Consider the following 15818-nt stretch of genomic DNA (forward strand, 5'->3'; position numbering starts at 1 on the left):
TAATGCAACAAGTTACCTATGCATATCTATTTTGAATGTATTGTCTGATGTACCCAGAGAAGGCTACTTTCTGGGCAAGGAGAGTAACGTTTGTGGCATACTGATACTCTCAGAAATCAGATATCTTTCTAAGAAAACCAGGTTTGGTATGAATGGAATGAGATGTAGTATCAATTTCTTGAGAGCATTATAGCAGGAAAGAAGTGTCTAAATGAAGCACTGTAAGACTATAAAGAGGAAGAGTCTTTTAAATACAATGAAAATGCATGTTACAAGATCTGAATATATTTGTATCATTTTTACTAACAATTACAAATTTCTGATAAAGTACCTCCAAAGTAATTACCTCTGCTTTCCCCCAAAACTAGGAAGCCAAGCTTTACTAAAGAAACAATAGCTAAATTGTAAAAACTTAGACAACTGCATCTCTGCATGCATACAATTCTTTTTCCTTTCTAGAATACATTTTAATAATGAATTTTAAATCCCAAGATATTTCGAAACAAATTTCAACATTAGCACAACTAAAACAAACCAAAATTGCTTTTATATGTAGCAATATTACTAGTTCAGTATAATAAAGGTAACTAAAGAGAAATAAGTTAAGCTTAGCTTACTAATGTGTTCTATTTTAATCATTCATTTTAGTTTCTGATAAATAGTGTCTTTCTTTTATCTCCCACTTGGAAGCTCCATCAATATCTCTCTGGGTTTTCCCCTCCTTCAGATGGGAAAGAAATTAATGTCCCAGGGTAAAAATGAACCTCCATTATTCTGTGACCACTGTCCAAATGCTAATTACCAGAAAATTAAACAGACAGGAAAAACTAGCATTAACAACCACTTACCTTGGATCCACTGCCTTAAGAAAGAATAGTCTAACAATGCTGTCGATGGTTTTTTGCCACAATAGCATGTGCCTACCTATCTACATGCTTATAGAGCAGTTCTGGTCTAAATTTCAGCTAAATTATTTGTAAATGTAACTGGTTTTAAAGGAAGGTAACTTTATTTAAAGTATCATGTGCAAACATTTGTTTCTAAAACAAAAGAAGATACTTAGCAACGAACCAGCTTTAACTTATTTTTCTGAATAACATCTTTGTTTTCCTTTTGGTATATCTCCATTTTCTTTTTGGTATTGTCCAAATCCACATTGTTGGTCAAGTTGAAAACTGCATCCGAAAGAAAAAAAATGATATGAAAACATTTCTAATATGAATCTTGAGTAGATTATAAAAACTATAATATTTACCACAATGACTTACTTATCAGGTTGTCTTTTTGTTTGTTTTTTTTGAGTTGGAGTCTCACTCTGTCACCCAGGCTGGAGTGCAGTGGCATACTCACAGCCACCCAGCTTCAGGCTGCTAGGTTCCAGCGATCCTTTCACCTCAGTCTTCCAAGTAGCCGGGACTACAGGCATGCGCTACCAGGCCCAGCTAATTTTTGATTTATCGTAGAGAGGAGGTCTCGCCAAGTTGCCAGGGTTGGTCTCAACCCGTGGGCTCAGGCAAGCCACTCGCCTCAGCCTCGCAAAGTGCTGGGATTACAGGCTGAGCCACTGAGCCTGGCCAGTTGTCATTTTTTACAGTTCTATTTGTGACCTTTTAACCTGTTACCTATATTAGAGACTAGTTCTAGTTACAGAAATTATGTCTTATGAGCCAAATATAAGGACAGACTATCTGACTATTGCACAGAATATCTAAATATCAAGATCACTCCAGAAAACCTAAGATTTGTGTTTGCCATAATCAAGTTAAATTTGATTTCTATAGTCTTCACTCTAACTTTAAAAGCATACAAAATATTGTTTAAATTATTTCAATAACAAGAGTAAGAGTAAGTCTGGTATCTACGACAATGGTGAGACTCAATACTGAAAAGAATCTGTGCTTCAGAAAGAGAAACATAATTCCCAAAAGAATTATTAAAAATCATATATTTGTTTAATATATATAAAAACAGGTTTTATTCACATTTCAATTGTCTCCAACATGACTAGGCACAAGCTTGAATTATTTCCCATGTAGTCTAGATCTAGAAAAGTATGAAATAAAAAAGAGTTGAAACTTGAGGAAAAGGATAAACTGGAACCAAAAACCAGACTAAAATAATTTAAGAGAAGTCACTGAGACATGTTTGGACACTGCTAAATTTTCAGTGAATTAGAATTCTCCTTTTCAACTCAAAATAATTTGACCAATTTAAATTTGAATTATAAATGCCACACTCCCTTCTAATTTTACATATATAAATCAAAAGGTCACTATAATACTCTGAACAACAAAACCCTCTTTTGGTATATATAAACTCATATGGAAGAATCCATATCGTAAGACTCTCTTATTCTGTAATTCAATTCAGGCCTCCCTCAGCTTCCCTTGTCATCTTTCTCCATCCATTTTTAGCCCTTCCATTCCTTCTCCAATAACTTACCACTGCTTCTGGCTTTTTATCCCACAAATAGGATGGCTCTACCCTAAATAACTGCTCTACCCTCTGAATTTCTACAGACTCCTTCCCCCATCTCACTCTTCTTTACCTAATAACCACCTCAAATAGTTCCTAGACTTCTGAATTGTAGAAGCTTATAAGAGTTGAAAAGTAATAATGGAGAACCAACAAAGAACTGCCTATTTTGCTGAATAAGGCCATCAAACAGACTCAAAAGACCAATTTGTTCTATAATTCCATTTTTACCTTCTCAAAAGGTCAACTTATTTCTTTTTATTTATTTATTTTTGAATTGGAATCTCACTCTGTCGCCCAGGCTGGAGTGCAGTGGCATGCTCAAAGCCACCCCAACATCAACCTGCTGGGCTCAGGTGATCCTACACTTCAGCCTTCCAAGTAGCTGGAACTCTAGGCGCCCGCTACCACACCCAACTTTTTCTTTATAGTAGAGACAAGGTCTTGCCAAGTTGCCCCGGTTGGTCTTGAACAGGTAGGCTCAGGCAATCTACTCGCCTTAACTTCCCAAAGTGCTGGAATTACAGGCTGAGCCACCAAGCCTGGACTGATTCATCTTTATTATCACTCCTACTACTTCTACTACATTCCTATTAGAATGGCAAAAACCCAACCACAGTGCAAAATGCTGGCAAGGATTGGGAACAACAGAAATTGTCATTCACTGCTGGTGGGAATGCAAAGCAGTATAGCCACTTTGTTAACAGGTAGTTTCTTACAAAAGTAAATATACTGTACTATACAATCCCAAAATCAAGCTCCTAGATATTTACTCAAATGAGTCAAAAACTTATGTTCACACAAAAACCTATATGCAAATGGTTAGTTTGAATTATTTATTCATAATTACCAAAACAGAAACAACCAGGCTATCCTTCAATAGATCCGAACAATAGAATATTATTCAGTGCTAAAAAGAAAGGAGCTATAAAGCCAAGTAAGACATGGAGTAGCCTAAAATGCATATTACTAAGTGAAAAGAAGTCACCCTGAAAAGGCTACATACTGAATGATATTCTGGAAAAGTTAAAACCACAAAAAAAGTAAAAAAAAAAATTTTAAAAAACCAGTAGTTTCCAGGGTTTAGGGAGGGATGAATAAGCAAAGCAGAATAATTTTTAGGGCAGTGAAAAGACTCTGGAGGATACTCTAACAGTAGATGCATGCCATTATATATTTGTAAAAACCCATAAAATGTACAGTACCAAAAAGTGAATCCTAATGTAAACTATGAACTTTAAGTGATAATGACATGCCATTGTAGGTTCACTGATTGTAACAATGAACTGCTCTGATGCAAGATGTTGCTAGTGGGAAAGGCTGTGCATGTGTGGGGAAGGAGCTCTATGGGAACTCACTATACTTTCTGCTCAGTTTTACTGCCACTCTAAAACTGCTCTAAAAAATAAAGTCTAACAAAAAAAGCAACTTCTGATAAGAGCTCAAGAAACATTTGATTTATCACAGAAGGAAAAAAATACAAACATTTATAATTAGTTTTATAATTACAGATTCAATTAAACCTTTATAATTACAGACTTAAACATGGCAAAGTAGGAAGAGTCAAAACTACAGGAACAAATAATCTTGGTTCTTTATCAATATGAATCTTCTGAAAAGTATCAGTAATCAAATTGATATCCTATGTGGAATTCTACTAGTGTGTTTAAAGCAGTGCAGAAAACACTACTATTTATTAGCAAGCTAGATGGTTTACTACTGATTTAACTTATTTTAACTTTCCATTAAATGTTTATTATGCCTATTAAAAACTATGATAAATTATAATAAAAGTAAAATAATTTATTTCATATTTTAATTTAGAAAGCAGAGGTAATAGCAACATAATGGATACAAATCATAATCATAGATAATACAAACCTCTTCCTTTAAAAAAAAAAAGAACCATAAAAGTGATTTGCTATATTTAAAACTTTTCAGATGAAGCAAGCCTCATTCATGCTACAATGAATTAGATTGGTATAATAGCCTTAAAGAAAAAGGAATAGAAGCTAATCTTCTATAACAATCATTTGGCCCTTTATCTGCTTAATGGTGTAGATCAGCTGTTGACCTGCCTTTAGTCAAGTATTAAAAGCAAACAGAAAAACAATTGTATTTTTGGAAAGATTTAATGTTATTTAAGAACAATTTTGAAGTATTTTTGACATTCAGAATTTAGAACGAAGCCCTTAGGACTTTCTCACCCTTTTAAAGTAAGTATTTTCTACACCAAAAGAACAATCTGTTTATTATGAAACTAAGAACACACCTTTGAAATAACTTCTGAGGCCATAAGAAACAAGAATTTTTATGTATAAATTGTCATAACCACAGAAAGAAAAGAGCCTACTGTTAATAAGAAAGTTCATCTTGATGATATGTGCCCCTTCTATTGTTTTGGGGTTTTGTTTTTGTTTTTGAGTTATGGTGAGACCCAGGCTGGAGTACAGTGTCACAGTCACAGCTCACTACAACCTTGACCTCTTAGATGATCCTTCCCCCTTAGCCTCTGAGTAGCTGGGACTACAAGCACACGCCACCAAGCCCAGCTAATTTTTTTATCATTTGTAGAAGCGAGGTCTTGCTCTGTTGCCTAAGCTGGTCTCTAACTCCTGGGCCCAATCCTCCCACCTCAGTCTCCCAACGTGCTGGGATTACAGGCATGAGCCACCATATCTGACTGTACTGCAAACTTTTTATGCCATTATTCAAAATTATAATTTTTTAATTTTTATATTTGTGATGTTCAAAGAATTCATAATGAAATTTAAATAACAAAATTTCAATCCCCAACTTACGAATCCTCAAACACTGGCCCTCTGGGGTACCCCACTAACTCTAGTTCTCTCACTCTAGACTTAAACATCTTTAAAAGTTCTTCTATCTTTAAGATCAAAATCAAACTTCTTTAATATTCTTCAAAATATTCTTCAAAATGGCCCAACCTATCTTTTGTTCCTCTCATCTCTGACTATTCCACAGAACCCCATGTTCTATATTGAGAGTGAGAAAAATTCATGTTTAAAGTTTGGTTCCATCATTTATTAGCAATGTGATCTTTGGCACAATACTTAAAGCTTTCTGTGTCTCCCAGATGCAAAATAGGAATAAAAATGCCTGCCTCTTAGAACTTTAAAAATTATATGAGAAAATGTGCATACAGCTGAGTCTGGTACTTAGCAGGTGTATATTAAACTAACATTTGGGAGGACACAACATCAATTTTTTAAAAACAACTAATGTTTTTACCACTTTTCATTAACACAAATAGCCAAGACAGATATCACAAATGTCTAAGTAATCATCTTTAAAGGATGAATAAAACACAAAGTTGAAAGCTACTGAGATAAGATTTCAAAAAGAAGTGTTATTTATACGATGAAAAGCAGAACAATGCCACACAACTAAGTGGAGGAGCCACACCCTAACAAAACTTAAAAGGTCTAAAACTAAAGTCTTTACCTCAGCTCTCATGTCTGCATACTCCCCACCCAACAAAAGAAAACAATAAAAAAGACTGTCTAAACCGGGCTCGGTGACTCAGCCTGTAACCCCGCGCCTTTGGGAGGCTGAGGTGAGTGGATTGCCTGAGCCCATGGGTTCGAGACCCGCCTGGACAACTTGGCGAGACCTCATCTCTACAATAAATAAAAATGAGCCAGGCAAGGTAGTGCTCTCCTGTAGTTGCAGCTAGTTGGAAGGCTGAGTAGAAGGATCGTCGGAGCCCAGCAGGTTGAGGTTGCGGTGGCCGGGAGCGGCCACTGCACTCCAGTCTGGGCGACGAGTGAGACTAACAACTCAAAAAAAAATAAAAAATAAAAGACTGTCTATTTTCCAGCTTTTATTACCTTGACTAACACCATATACCTGCTCACAGTCAGGTCATAATGTTGTAATTCATCCTTCCTACCCTCTCTAATTCAGTCACATAAATATACTCCATCTCTAAAACATCCCCTCTGTCCTCACTGTTACTATCCACTCCAAGCGCTCATTATTTCTCATCTAAATTACTGTAATAGCCCCTTAAAAAATGGTTTCCCAGCCTTAAGGATCTCCTCTTAGCTACAGAATAAAATCTTAACCTGACAGCCTAGTTTTAAAACCCTCCTTTTTTAATGTAAATTTTTATTTTTAATTGAACAAAATAATTGTTTATATCTATGGTGTACAATGTAGTGTTTAGATATATATATACATTGTGGTGCTACATCTAGCTACTTAACATATTCATCACCTGACACATTTATTGTTTTTGCAATGAGAACATTTAAAATCTATTTTTTAACAATTTTGAAGTATTTATAGTTAATATTATAATTCACTATGGTCACCATGCTATGCAATAGATCTCAAAAACTTATTCTTCCTGTTTCACTGAAATTTTTTAACTTTTGGTCACAATCTCCCCATTCCCCACACACCACTCAACTTCACAGCCTCTGGTAACTTCCATTCTACCCTCTAATTCTCTAAATTCAACTTCTTTAGATTGCACATATAAATGGGACCATGCCATATTTATCTTTTTGTTACTGACTCAGTTCACTTAGCATAATGTTCTCCAGGTTCATCCATGTTGTTGTACATTACAGAATTACCTTCTTTTTTAAGGATGCAAAGTATCCCATTTTGTATATATACCACATTTTTTTAATCCATTCATCCATTGATGGACACTTAGGTTGATACCATATCTTGGTTAATGGGAATAATGCTAAAATAAACATGGTAGCGCAGGTATCTCTTCAACACACTGATCTCAATGCTTTTGGATATATACCCAGAAGTAAGATTACTGAATCATATGGTAATTCTGTTTTTAATATTTTAGGATCCTCCATAATGGCTGTACTAATTTACATTCCCACCAGTGGTGTACAAGAGCTCCCTTTTCTCAAGGTCCTCACCAACACTTATCTTTTGTCTTTTTGATAATAGCCATTCTAATAGATGTGAAGTGATATTTCATGGTAATTTTAATTTGCATTTCCCTGACGATTAACGATGTTGAGCACTGCATATGTCTTTGGCCATTTTTATGTACTATTTTGAGAAATGTCTATTCAGTTCCTTTGTCCATTTTTTAATCAGGTTGTTTTCTTGCTATTGAGTTGTCTGGGTTCCTTAAATATTTTAGAAATAAACCCCTTATCAGATGTATGGTTTGCAAATATTTTCTCTTACTCTGTGGGTTATGTGTTAACTCTGTTGTTTCCTTTGTTGTGAAGAAGCATATTAGCTTGATACAATTCCATTTGCCTATTTTTGCTTTTTTTTGAGCAGGGCGCAATAGCTCACACTTTTGTTGCCTAGGTACTAAGCCCTCCTTAACTCAGGTCCAACTTGTTTCAGGCTTCATTTTTAGTCATTTCCCATGTTCTATCTACCTGAAATAAGCTTCCTGCTCATTTCTTCAACATGCTCAACATCTTTGTATTCTCTCTGTTCCTTTTCTATTGCTACAAATGTTTTCATCCCCTTTCTACCTGGTAAACTCCTACATCTTTTAAGATCAAATTCACATCATCTTGTCTATGAACTTCATCAAACTATACCTCTACTTCCCAATGCTAAATTAATTGATTTCTTATCTGTATTCCCACAGGATTTTATAAATGCCTATAAGAATTATCACATTAAATTATAATTATTAGTTAACATAATTACTGCTTTATAGTCTGAGCTTGTTGAAGGACAATATCATATATACGCAGCAGAAAAGCAGTTTACATATAACAAAAAATATTTGTTGAACTGAAGTTCAGAAAATAAACTATAAATCCGTGAGGTCAGTTCCCCCAAATCATCAATATCTTTAAATAAGGTAGAACCATTCTATTAATCAACATGATCAGGATTTATAGTTGACTACTTAGAGAACCCTGTTAAAGAATGGAAACACATACACATATTTACTTAATTTTATTATTATTTTTAAGACAGGATCTCACTCTGTCACCCAGGCTAGATAGAGTACAGTGTCACAAGACAATTAAGTACAGGTTGGTTAATAGTTTCCACACACTGCAACTTAAACTACTGGACTCCAGTGATCCTCCTGCCTCAGCCCCATGTTTGCCACTATGCCCAGCTAATTTTTTAAATGTTTTATAAAGACATGGTCTTACTATGTTGCCTAGGCTGGTCTCGAACTCCCAGGCTCAGGTGATTCTCTCACCTCAGTCACCCAAATTGCTAAGATTATAGATGTGAGCCATCACTCCAGCTTCTCTCTCTCTCTCTCTTTCTCTCTCTCTCTCTCTTTAAATACTTCAACAAAAAACATAAATAGTAAGTATACAGTCATTAAGCATAACTTCATGACATACACCCAAATTCTAGTCTTTAACTGAAGTTTTGTTTCTTTCCTATACAGGTCATAACTGTCATCTATAATGTTCAATTCCTATTTTTTTTTTAGGTAAATAAATAACTTGAATAGAATCCTGGATTTTTGTAATTTTCCCCAACTTTATATGCTAATTAAATTGCATAATTATATAAATAAATTAAATAAACTAAATAAATTACATAACTACTATTACAACTGGCATTAGAAAGTTTGGTTATTGAAATTAATAACTTGGTGTATAACTGAACTGGTAAGAGTACAGAGGTGTCTTCAAGGGCACCTTCAACAGCATTCATCATGCATACATTATGCTTTGACTATCAGTTGGTACATTTTAAGGAAGGACTGAAGAATGTCAGTTACTCCAATGAGACAATTAAGTGGAGGTTAGTTGATAGAGTTTCCACATACTGCATCTGAAGACAGTTCTTCATGAATATACATAATAACAATCACTTTCAAATTAAATGCTCCAGGCCAGTTTCTTTATCTGATAAAGAAAGCATTACATATTGTATAACCCTAATATCCAGTCTTGCTCTTGGTTGTGGATCCTAGTTCCTTCATCTGGATATGAACCTGATTTAACCTATGGGCCCCAGGTTGTCCATATCTTCAAACTAATTTATCTCAGAGCAAGTGTATGTGTGTGTGTGTGTGTGTGTGTGTGTGTGTGTGTGTGTGTGTGTGTGTGTGTGTGTGTGTATTTAAATCATAGCTCAATTAGAACCTTATCATAGAATCAAGATTCCCCTGTAGTTCATCTCTTACCAATACCTTCTTTGCCCATCAGTTTCTTTTAGTTGTCCTGACTACTTGAAATTATGACTATGTATTCAACTTGCCCTGCAATACCTATAATCAATTTTCCCTTTATTGTCCAACCAGAATTTTCACTAATCACATTACCTTTAGAATATATGTAAACTGCTTTTCTTCCTAATAGCCATCTAACTGCTTGTCCTATACTTAATATGTATGTATAACAAGATTTCTATATACCTGCTTAATTGCCCAGTTCTTGTAGATTTCTCTCTGGTTTATCTTCTCAGTCTATATCCTAACTTTTCCACTTTGCCTTGTCATTCCCAATTCTACCATCTTTTCAGCCAAAATTCATAGTCACTCACTCAGGGTTGCTAAGATTACATCAAAGTGCAATGAAAGGTAGTGGCTCTACAGCACCAAAAGCTTTCTGAAAAAACCTTAAATTACGTTCTGTACACGTGGCATAGCAAATGAACTTACACATTTTAGAAAAGTTTAGATAACAGCTGAGATAAAAAAATTTTCTGAATTTTTCTCAGTAAAGAAATGAAGGGTATTAGTATTTTCTCAGATATTTAAATTTTCTCAAAATTTACCTTCTAAAAAATGATCAATTATATTATAATCATATTGTAATAAGAAATATTGAATATAGTTAGCTATCAAGTTTGAGAGAATTTTAAAATAATTGTTTGATCTTCATAGTTTCATTCTAATTTTTACAGTCTATAATTCACATCATTTCCAAACCTGCACTTAGTAATAAATGTGGCAATTTTTAAAAATCAGCATTCTCTAAAATCAATGTACAACTTCCAGACTTAACTTCTCTGAAATGTTAAGAAAACCAAAACAATATTTTTTCTTGACAAAAAACATCCTTTTGTCTAATAAGAAAAAAAGGTACAAAGTTTACTCTAACTTGATTAACAGAATGCTACTTCAACAGTCAACTGCTTCAAAATATTTCAAACTACTATATCCATGGAAGCATAAATGATGATAAACAACATAATGGCTTTAGTCACCATGAATGAAGTTAATAGAATTTTTTTTTTTTTTGAGTCAGAGTCTTACTCTGTCACCCAGGTTGGAGTACAGTGGCACGCTCACGCTACTGCAGCCTCAATCTGCTGGGCTCAGGAGATCCTTCAGCCTCAGCCTTCCAAGTAGCTGGAACTACAAGCACATAACCAGCTAATTTTTTTATTTATTGTAGAGATAAGGTCTTGCCAAGTTACAATCCTCTTGCTTCTGCCTCCCAAAGTGCTAGGATTACAGGCATGAGCCATCATGCCTCACCAGAAATACTACTTTTAAAAGATCATGGCCTGGCTCGGTGGCTCAGCCTGTAATCCCAGCACTTTGGGAGGCCGAGGAGAGTGGATTGCCTGAGTCTGCAAGTTCGAGACCAGCCCAGACAACTTGGCGAGGGCTCATCTCTACAATAAATGTAAAAATTAGCCAGTCGTGATAGCGTGTGCCTGTAGTTCCGGCTACTTGGAAGGCTGAGGCGGAAGGATTGCCAGAGCCCAGCAGGTCAACACTAGGGTGGCCATGAGTGTGCCACTGCACTCCAGCCTAGGCAATGGAGTGAGACTCCAACTCAAAAAAAGAAAAAAAGATCAGAATACACTTTTCGTTCATTAAAACTATTCTAATACATTATCAACATATAGATCAATATTAGATGTACAGATATATATCTGGCCTTCCTCCAGCTACAAAGTGTTACTACCTCCATTAATCATATTTTTCCAAAGATAAAATATTACTTAAGTATGCCTTCAACTTGACAAACATGAGTCAAGTGCAAAAGAAAGTAATTAGGTAATATCAGCTATCACAGCAAAATCCGTTAGAGGTTTTTATGTGATATGTTCCACTAGGTATCTAAATGATAAAATCACACAGTTGCATAGACAAGCACATCAAATTAAAAACATACCAATTTCTTCCACTTCTTCCAAGAAGTCATTATATTCTCTTAGACTAGGAAAGTCTTCTTCCCGCTTATTGTATCTTTAAGACAAGGAAAAAAAATTAATATACTACACATCATTGATTTTAGTATTATCTCACTGGTTTGTTTGTTATTACCAAATTCATATACAACACATAGAAAAGGATTGCTGACTGTGTAAAACACTTTTCTTGACACCAGGTTTGTATAACTAGACTAAAAATGTAATTCATTAATTCTTAATACTATAGGGAATACAATCTGGAGAGAATGGTATGACATAAAAAATCCCTGTAAGATTTATGAGAAGGAGAAATTAGGAGCTTGAAGGATTGGGAAATGAGCTTAAACAAAGTACATCATTGGAAATTATGATAATGTTTACTTCTAATAACTAGATTCACAAATTTTTTTAAAAATTCAAGAAACTCCTCCATTTTTCATGACAGTTATAGTCTAAAGAATGCTGTGAAGAATTTAAAAACTGCAAAGAACTAACATTGAAAAATCAGAAAATAAGAGATTACCTCCTAAAAGTAATATATATAATAAAAGAGCCACTGGGGCATTGATAAAGCATTACTGGTTGGGTACCTAGAAAGATGCTGTTAAAACATTGTGACCTAGGTTAAAATGTATACCACCAGAAAAAAAGAAACTAAATAAACATATTAATTATTTTATATAGGAAACACTCTTCTGAACATCGGAGTAGGCAATGAATTCTTAATGAAGTTCCCAAAAGCAAATGCTACAAAAGCTAAGATAGACAGGTGGGACCTTATCACACTGAAAAGCTTTTGCACAGCAAAAGAAACTATCAAGAGAGTAAAGAGGCAACCCACAGAATGGGAAAAAATATTTGCAAATTATGCATCTGACAAAGGCCTAAATCCAGGATCTACAAGGAACTCAAACAAAGTGAAAGGAAAAAAAACCAAACAACCCCATTAAAAAGTGGGCAAAGGGCATGAACAGACATGTCTCAAAAGATGACATACATACAGTCAACAAACACATGAAAAAATCCTCAACCTCACTAATCATCAGAGAAATGCAAATCAAAACTACAATGAGATACCACCTAACTCCGGTAAGGATGGCTATCATTAATAAGTTAAAAAACAACAAGGGCTGGCATGGCTGCAGAGGAAAGGAAACACTTCTCCACTGTTGCTGGAAAAATAAGCCAGTTAAACCTCTATGGAAAGCAGTGTGACAATTTCTAAAATAACTAAAAATTGATCTTCCATATGATCCAGCAATCCCTCTCCCGAGAATATACCCAAAGGAACATAAATAAATCTACAAAAAAGTCACCTATACACACATATTTATATCACATTATTCACAATAGCAAAAACATGGAACCAACCCTATTGCCCACTGAAAGTGAAATGAATTTTTTAAATGTTGTACATATACACAATGAAGTATTACGCAGCCTTAAAAAAAAAAAAAAAATCATGGCCTGTATAGAAAATTGGATGCAGTTGGAGACCATGATACTAAGTGAACTATCATAGAAATGAAGAACTGAATACCACATGTTCTCACTCCTAAGAGGGCCCTGAACAATAGTCACATTAGCACAAGGGTGGGATTGGCAGTTGCTGGGCACTGCTAGGGGAGGGAAGGAAGAGGAGAGTGGGGAACACATGACAATACAAAGGGTACCTGGTCCACTACCAGGGGGAGTGAGGGCCAGCTGGAAGCCCAACCTTCACCTGCATGCAGGCTACTTATGTAGTAAATTCTCATTTGTACCCCACAACTCTATAATAAATAACTAATATTTTAAAGAGTATATTAAAATATATATATATCATTTTAATTTAATAAACAATAAGGTTTGTATAATAAAAGAATAAATCAAATGAAACCAAAAACTACTAAAAATCATAAAAAGCAAAACCCAGGTTATAAATGAAAAAGACAGATTAAAAATATAAATGGGGGCCAGAATCAGTGGCTCAGCCTGTAATCCCAGCACTTTGGGAGGCCAAGACAAGTGGATTGCCTGAGCCCCCGAGGTCAAGACCAGTCAGGGTAACTTGACGAGACCGCATCTCTACAATAAATCAAAAATTAGCTGGGCATGGTAGCATATGGTTGTAGTTCCCACTACTTGGAAGGTTGAGGCGACATATTCCCGGAGCCCAGCAGGTGGATGCTGGGGTGGCTGTGAGTGTGCCACTACACTCTAGCCTAGGCGACAGAGTGAGACTCCAACTCAAAAAAAAAATTTTATATATAAATATAAAAAATTTATATATATATAAATGGGTACATACATATGTGTGTATGTATATATATACACACATATATTCACAGTATATCTATATATGTATGTGTGTATATATACACACATTCATACATACCAAACTAAATTATAACTAACACATGATTTCCTCTAATAGCCTTCAAACCTCAACTTAATGTTTCCTACTTAGTCCTTACTTGCCATCATTGACCCCACCAATACTATCACTAATTTCATAGCACTTCTCTCAATTTATAATAACATACTTGTTCTGTCTGCCTGTTCTACCATCTATCATTTTGCTGCCCTATGCTATTACACCGTAAGTCTCATGAGGATAGAGTCCACAACCGTTTTACTCATCATTTCAAACCAGCTGCCTAACATGAAAAACACAGTGCTTGCACACAGCAGGTACTCAATACCTGTATACTGCTTAAGTTAAAGAACAAACACAAATGAATAAATAAACAGTGAAGACATCAATCAGGAGACTCTTCTTTAACAAAAGTATTACTCAGTTCTCTAAGAACTTAATAGATAAATTTAGTTATTAACTTGCCAATTTGTCCATATTTTCACCATCAAATAATGTTATCAATTATTTAAATCTCTGTTAAAGTCTTCTTTGTTGACTAAATTATTCAAGCAATCATACTTACATCTTTAGCACTTTTTTCCGAATCTCAACCTCCTTGTCAACAGTGGGATCTTCAAAGAGTTGTACCCTGAAGTTGCTCTTTCTAAGTGGAGTGCCACACTCAGGACAGTTTCCAGCACCTCTTACAAACAGTAAATCCACACAGTTTTCACACCTGTAAATAGAGAATTAAAACATAACATTTAAGCTAATGTTCAAATTTACAAATCTAAATCACTAACCCCACGGGAGAAGGTAAGTGAGACATGAAAACTAGTCATTGCTATTTACAATCTTACCAGAAAGCCATTTAGAATATGTTCATTTTCATTTGGAGATTACTTTTCAAACATAGTTATTTCAAACGATTTTAGTTTAGTTTTGGAAATTAAACAAATTTATAAATTAAAATAAATTGAGTGAGGGGCTAAGAAGAATCAGAATAGCAGGACAGGGAGAAGTCAAAGAGCATTAAAAGTGTACGGCCTTGGCAAGAGAAGAGAAGTCTCTGCCAGGGGCCTGCACATCAAAGAGTCCTGCATACCCCAAGCACTAAAACAGATTTTTTTTTTCTTTCCTTGTAATGAAGTTTTTTGAAAATTCAGTAACCAACTGAGAAAATGAGAATTACGAGAGAGGTCCTAGCTGAATGAGGCCTCACAGGACAAAGGACAAAGAACTTAGTGCTCTAGTATGTGTGGAGAAGGAAAACATCAACATGGCTTCACTACGAGAAATCCTAGAAAGCGTGGCTGCTTATAAAAGCTTTACTCAGTTAGAGTTGGCTGCTTCAAATCAAAGTGATTGCCTCAACAAACTAGGTTTCCCAGATACCTGCATCCTCTTTCTACTCTCTTCTAGGTAGTGCAATGTTGAAAAGAGCTTAAAACTTCCTGGAAGTCTTGAGTTGCAAAAGCAAGAAGCTGGAAAGGTGAACCTCTGTGTAACCGGATTCCCAGGGACATGATGGGATCAGTTTGTATACTGTTTTAGATTAATCTAAGCATCAACCAACAATCCCTGCCCTACCCCAACACATCCATACTACCACTCAGGCTGTCAGGTAAAAACACTGGAGAGGAGGAGAGAGCAGGTCCTTTAGCTTCTGGATCTTGAGGGTGTAGTTTGCTGAGAACTCAAGCTAGGTCAAGGAAGTAGTTTGATTTTTGACTTTTAAATATTAAATATTCAAACATTTTTAGCCCTACATTTGTAATATTGTTCAACTCCATGTGTGTTAGTGCCACATAATCCTAAGCACTCCTTTTTAAAATCAATAACTAAAATTATCTTATTTATTTCTTTGTGTTGTTGTTGTGTCCCCCACTAGGACACACAGTATATTTATTCC

At 35.2% G+C, this 15818-nt stretch overlaps 1 protein-coding gene across 1 annotated transcript; it reads right to left on the reverse strand.

The window, feature by feature from the left end:
• Positions 1-1071: 1071 nt before the first annotated feature.
• LOC103256129 (CDK-activating kinase assembly factor MAT1-like) lies at positions 1072-14642 on the reverse strand (the record flags this gene model as incomplete). The annotated part of the gene is made up of 3 exons (XM_008054020.1): positions 1072-1175; positions 11550-11623; positions 14490-14642. Coding segments are annotated over 3 exons (331 nt in total), but the record flags the coding sequence as incomplete, so codon positions are not given.
• Between the last annotated feature and the right edge of the window lie 1176 nt (positions 14643-15818).

This window comes from Carlito syrichta, unplaced genomic scaffold (genome assembly GCF_000164805.1).
Source record: "Carlito syrichta isolate Samal-C Ts95f unplaced genomic scaffold, Tarsius_syrichta-2.0.1 Scaffold288960, whole genome shotgun sequence".
In the NCBI taxonomy this organism is placed as follows: domain Eukaryota; kingdom Metazoa; phylum Chordata; class Mammalia; order Primates; family Tarsiidae; genus Carlito; species Carlito syrichta.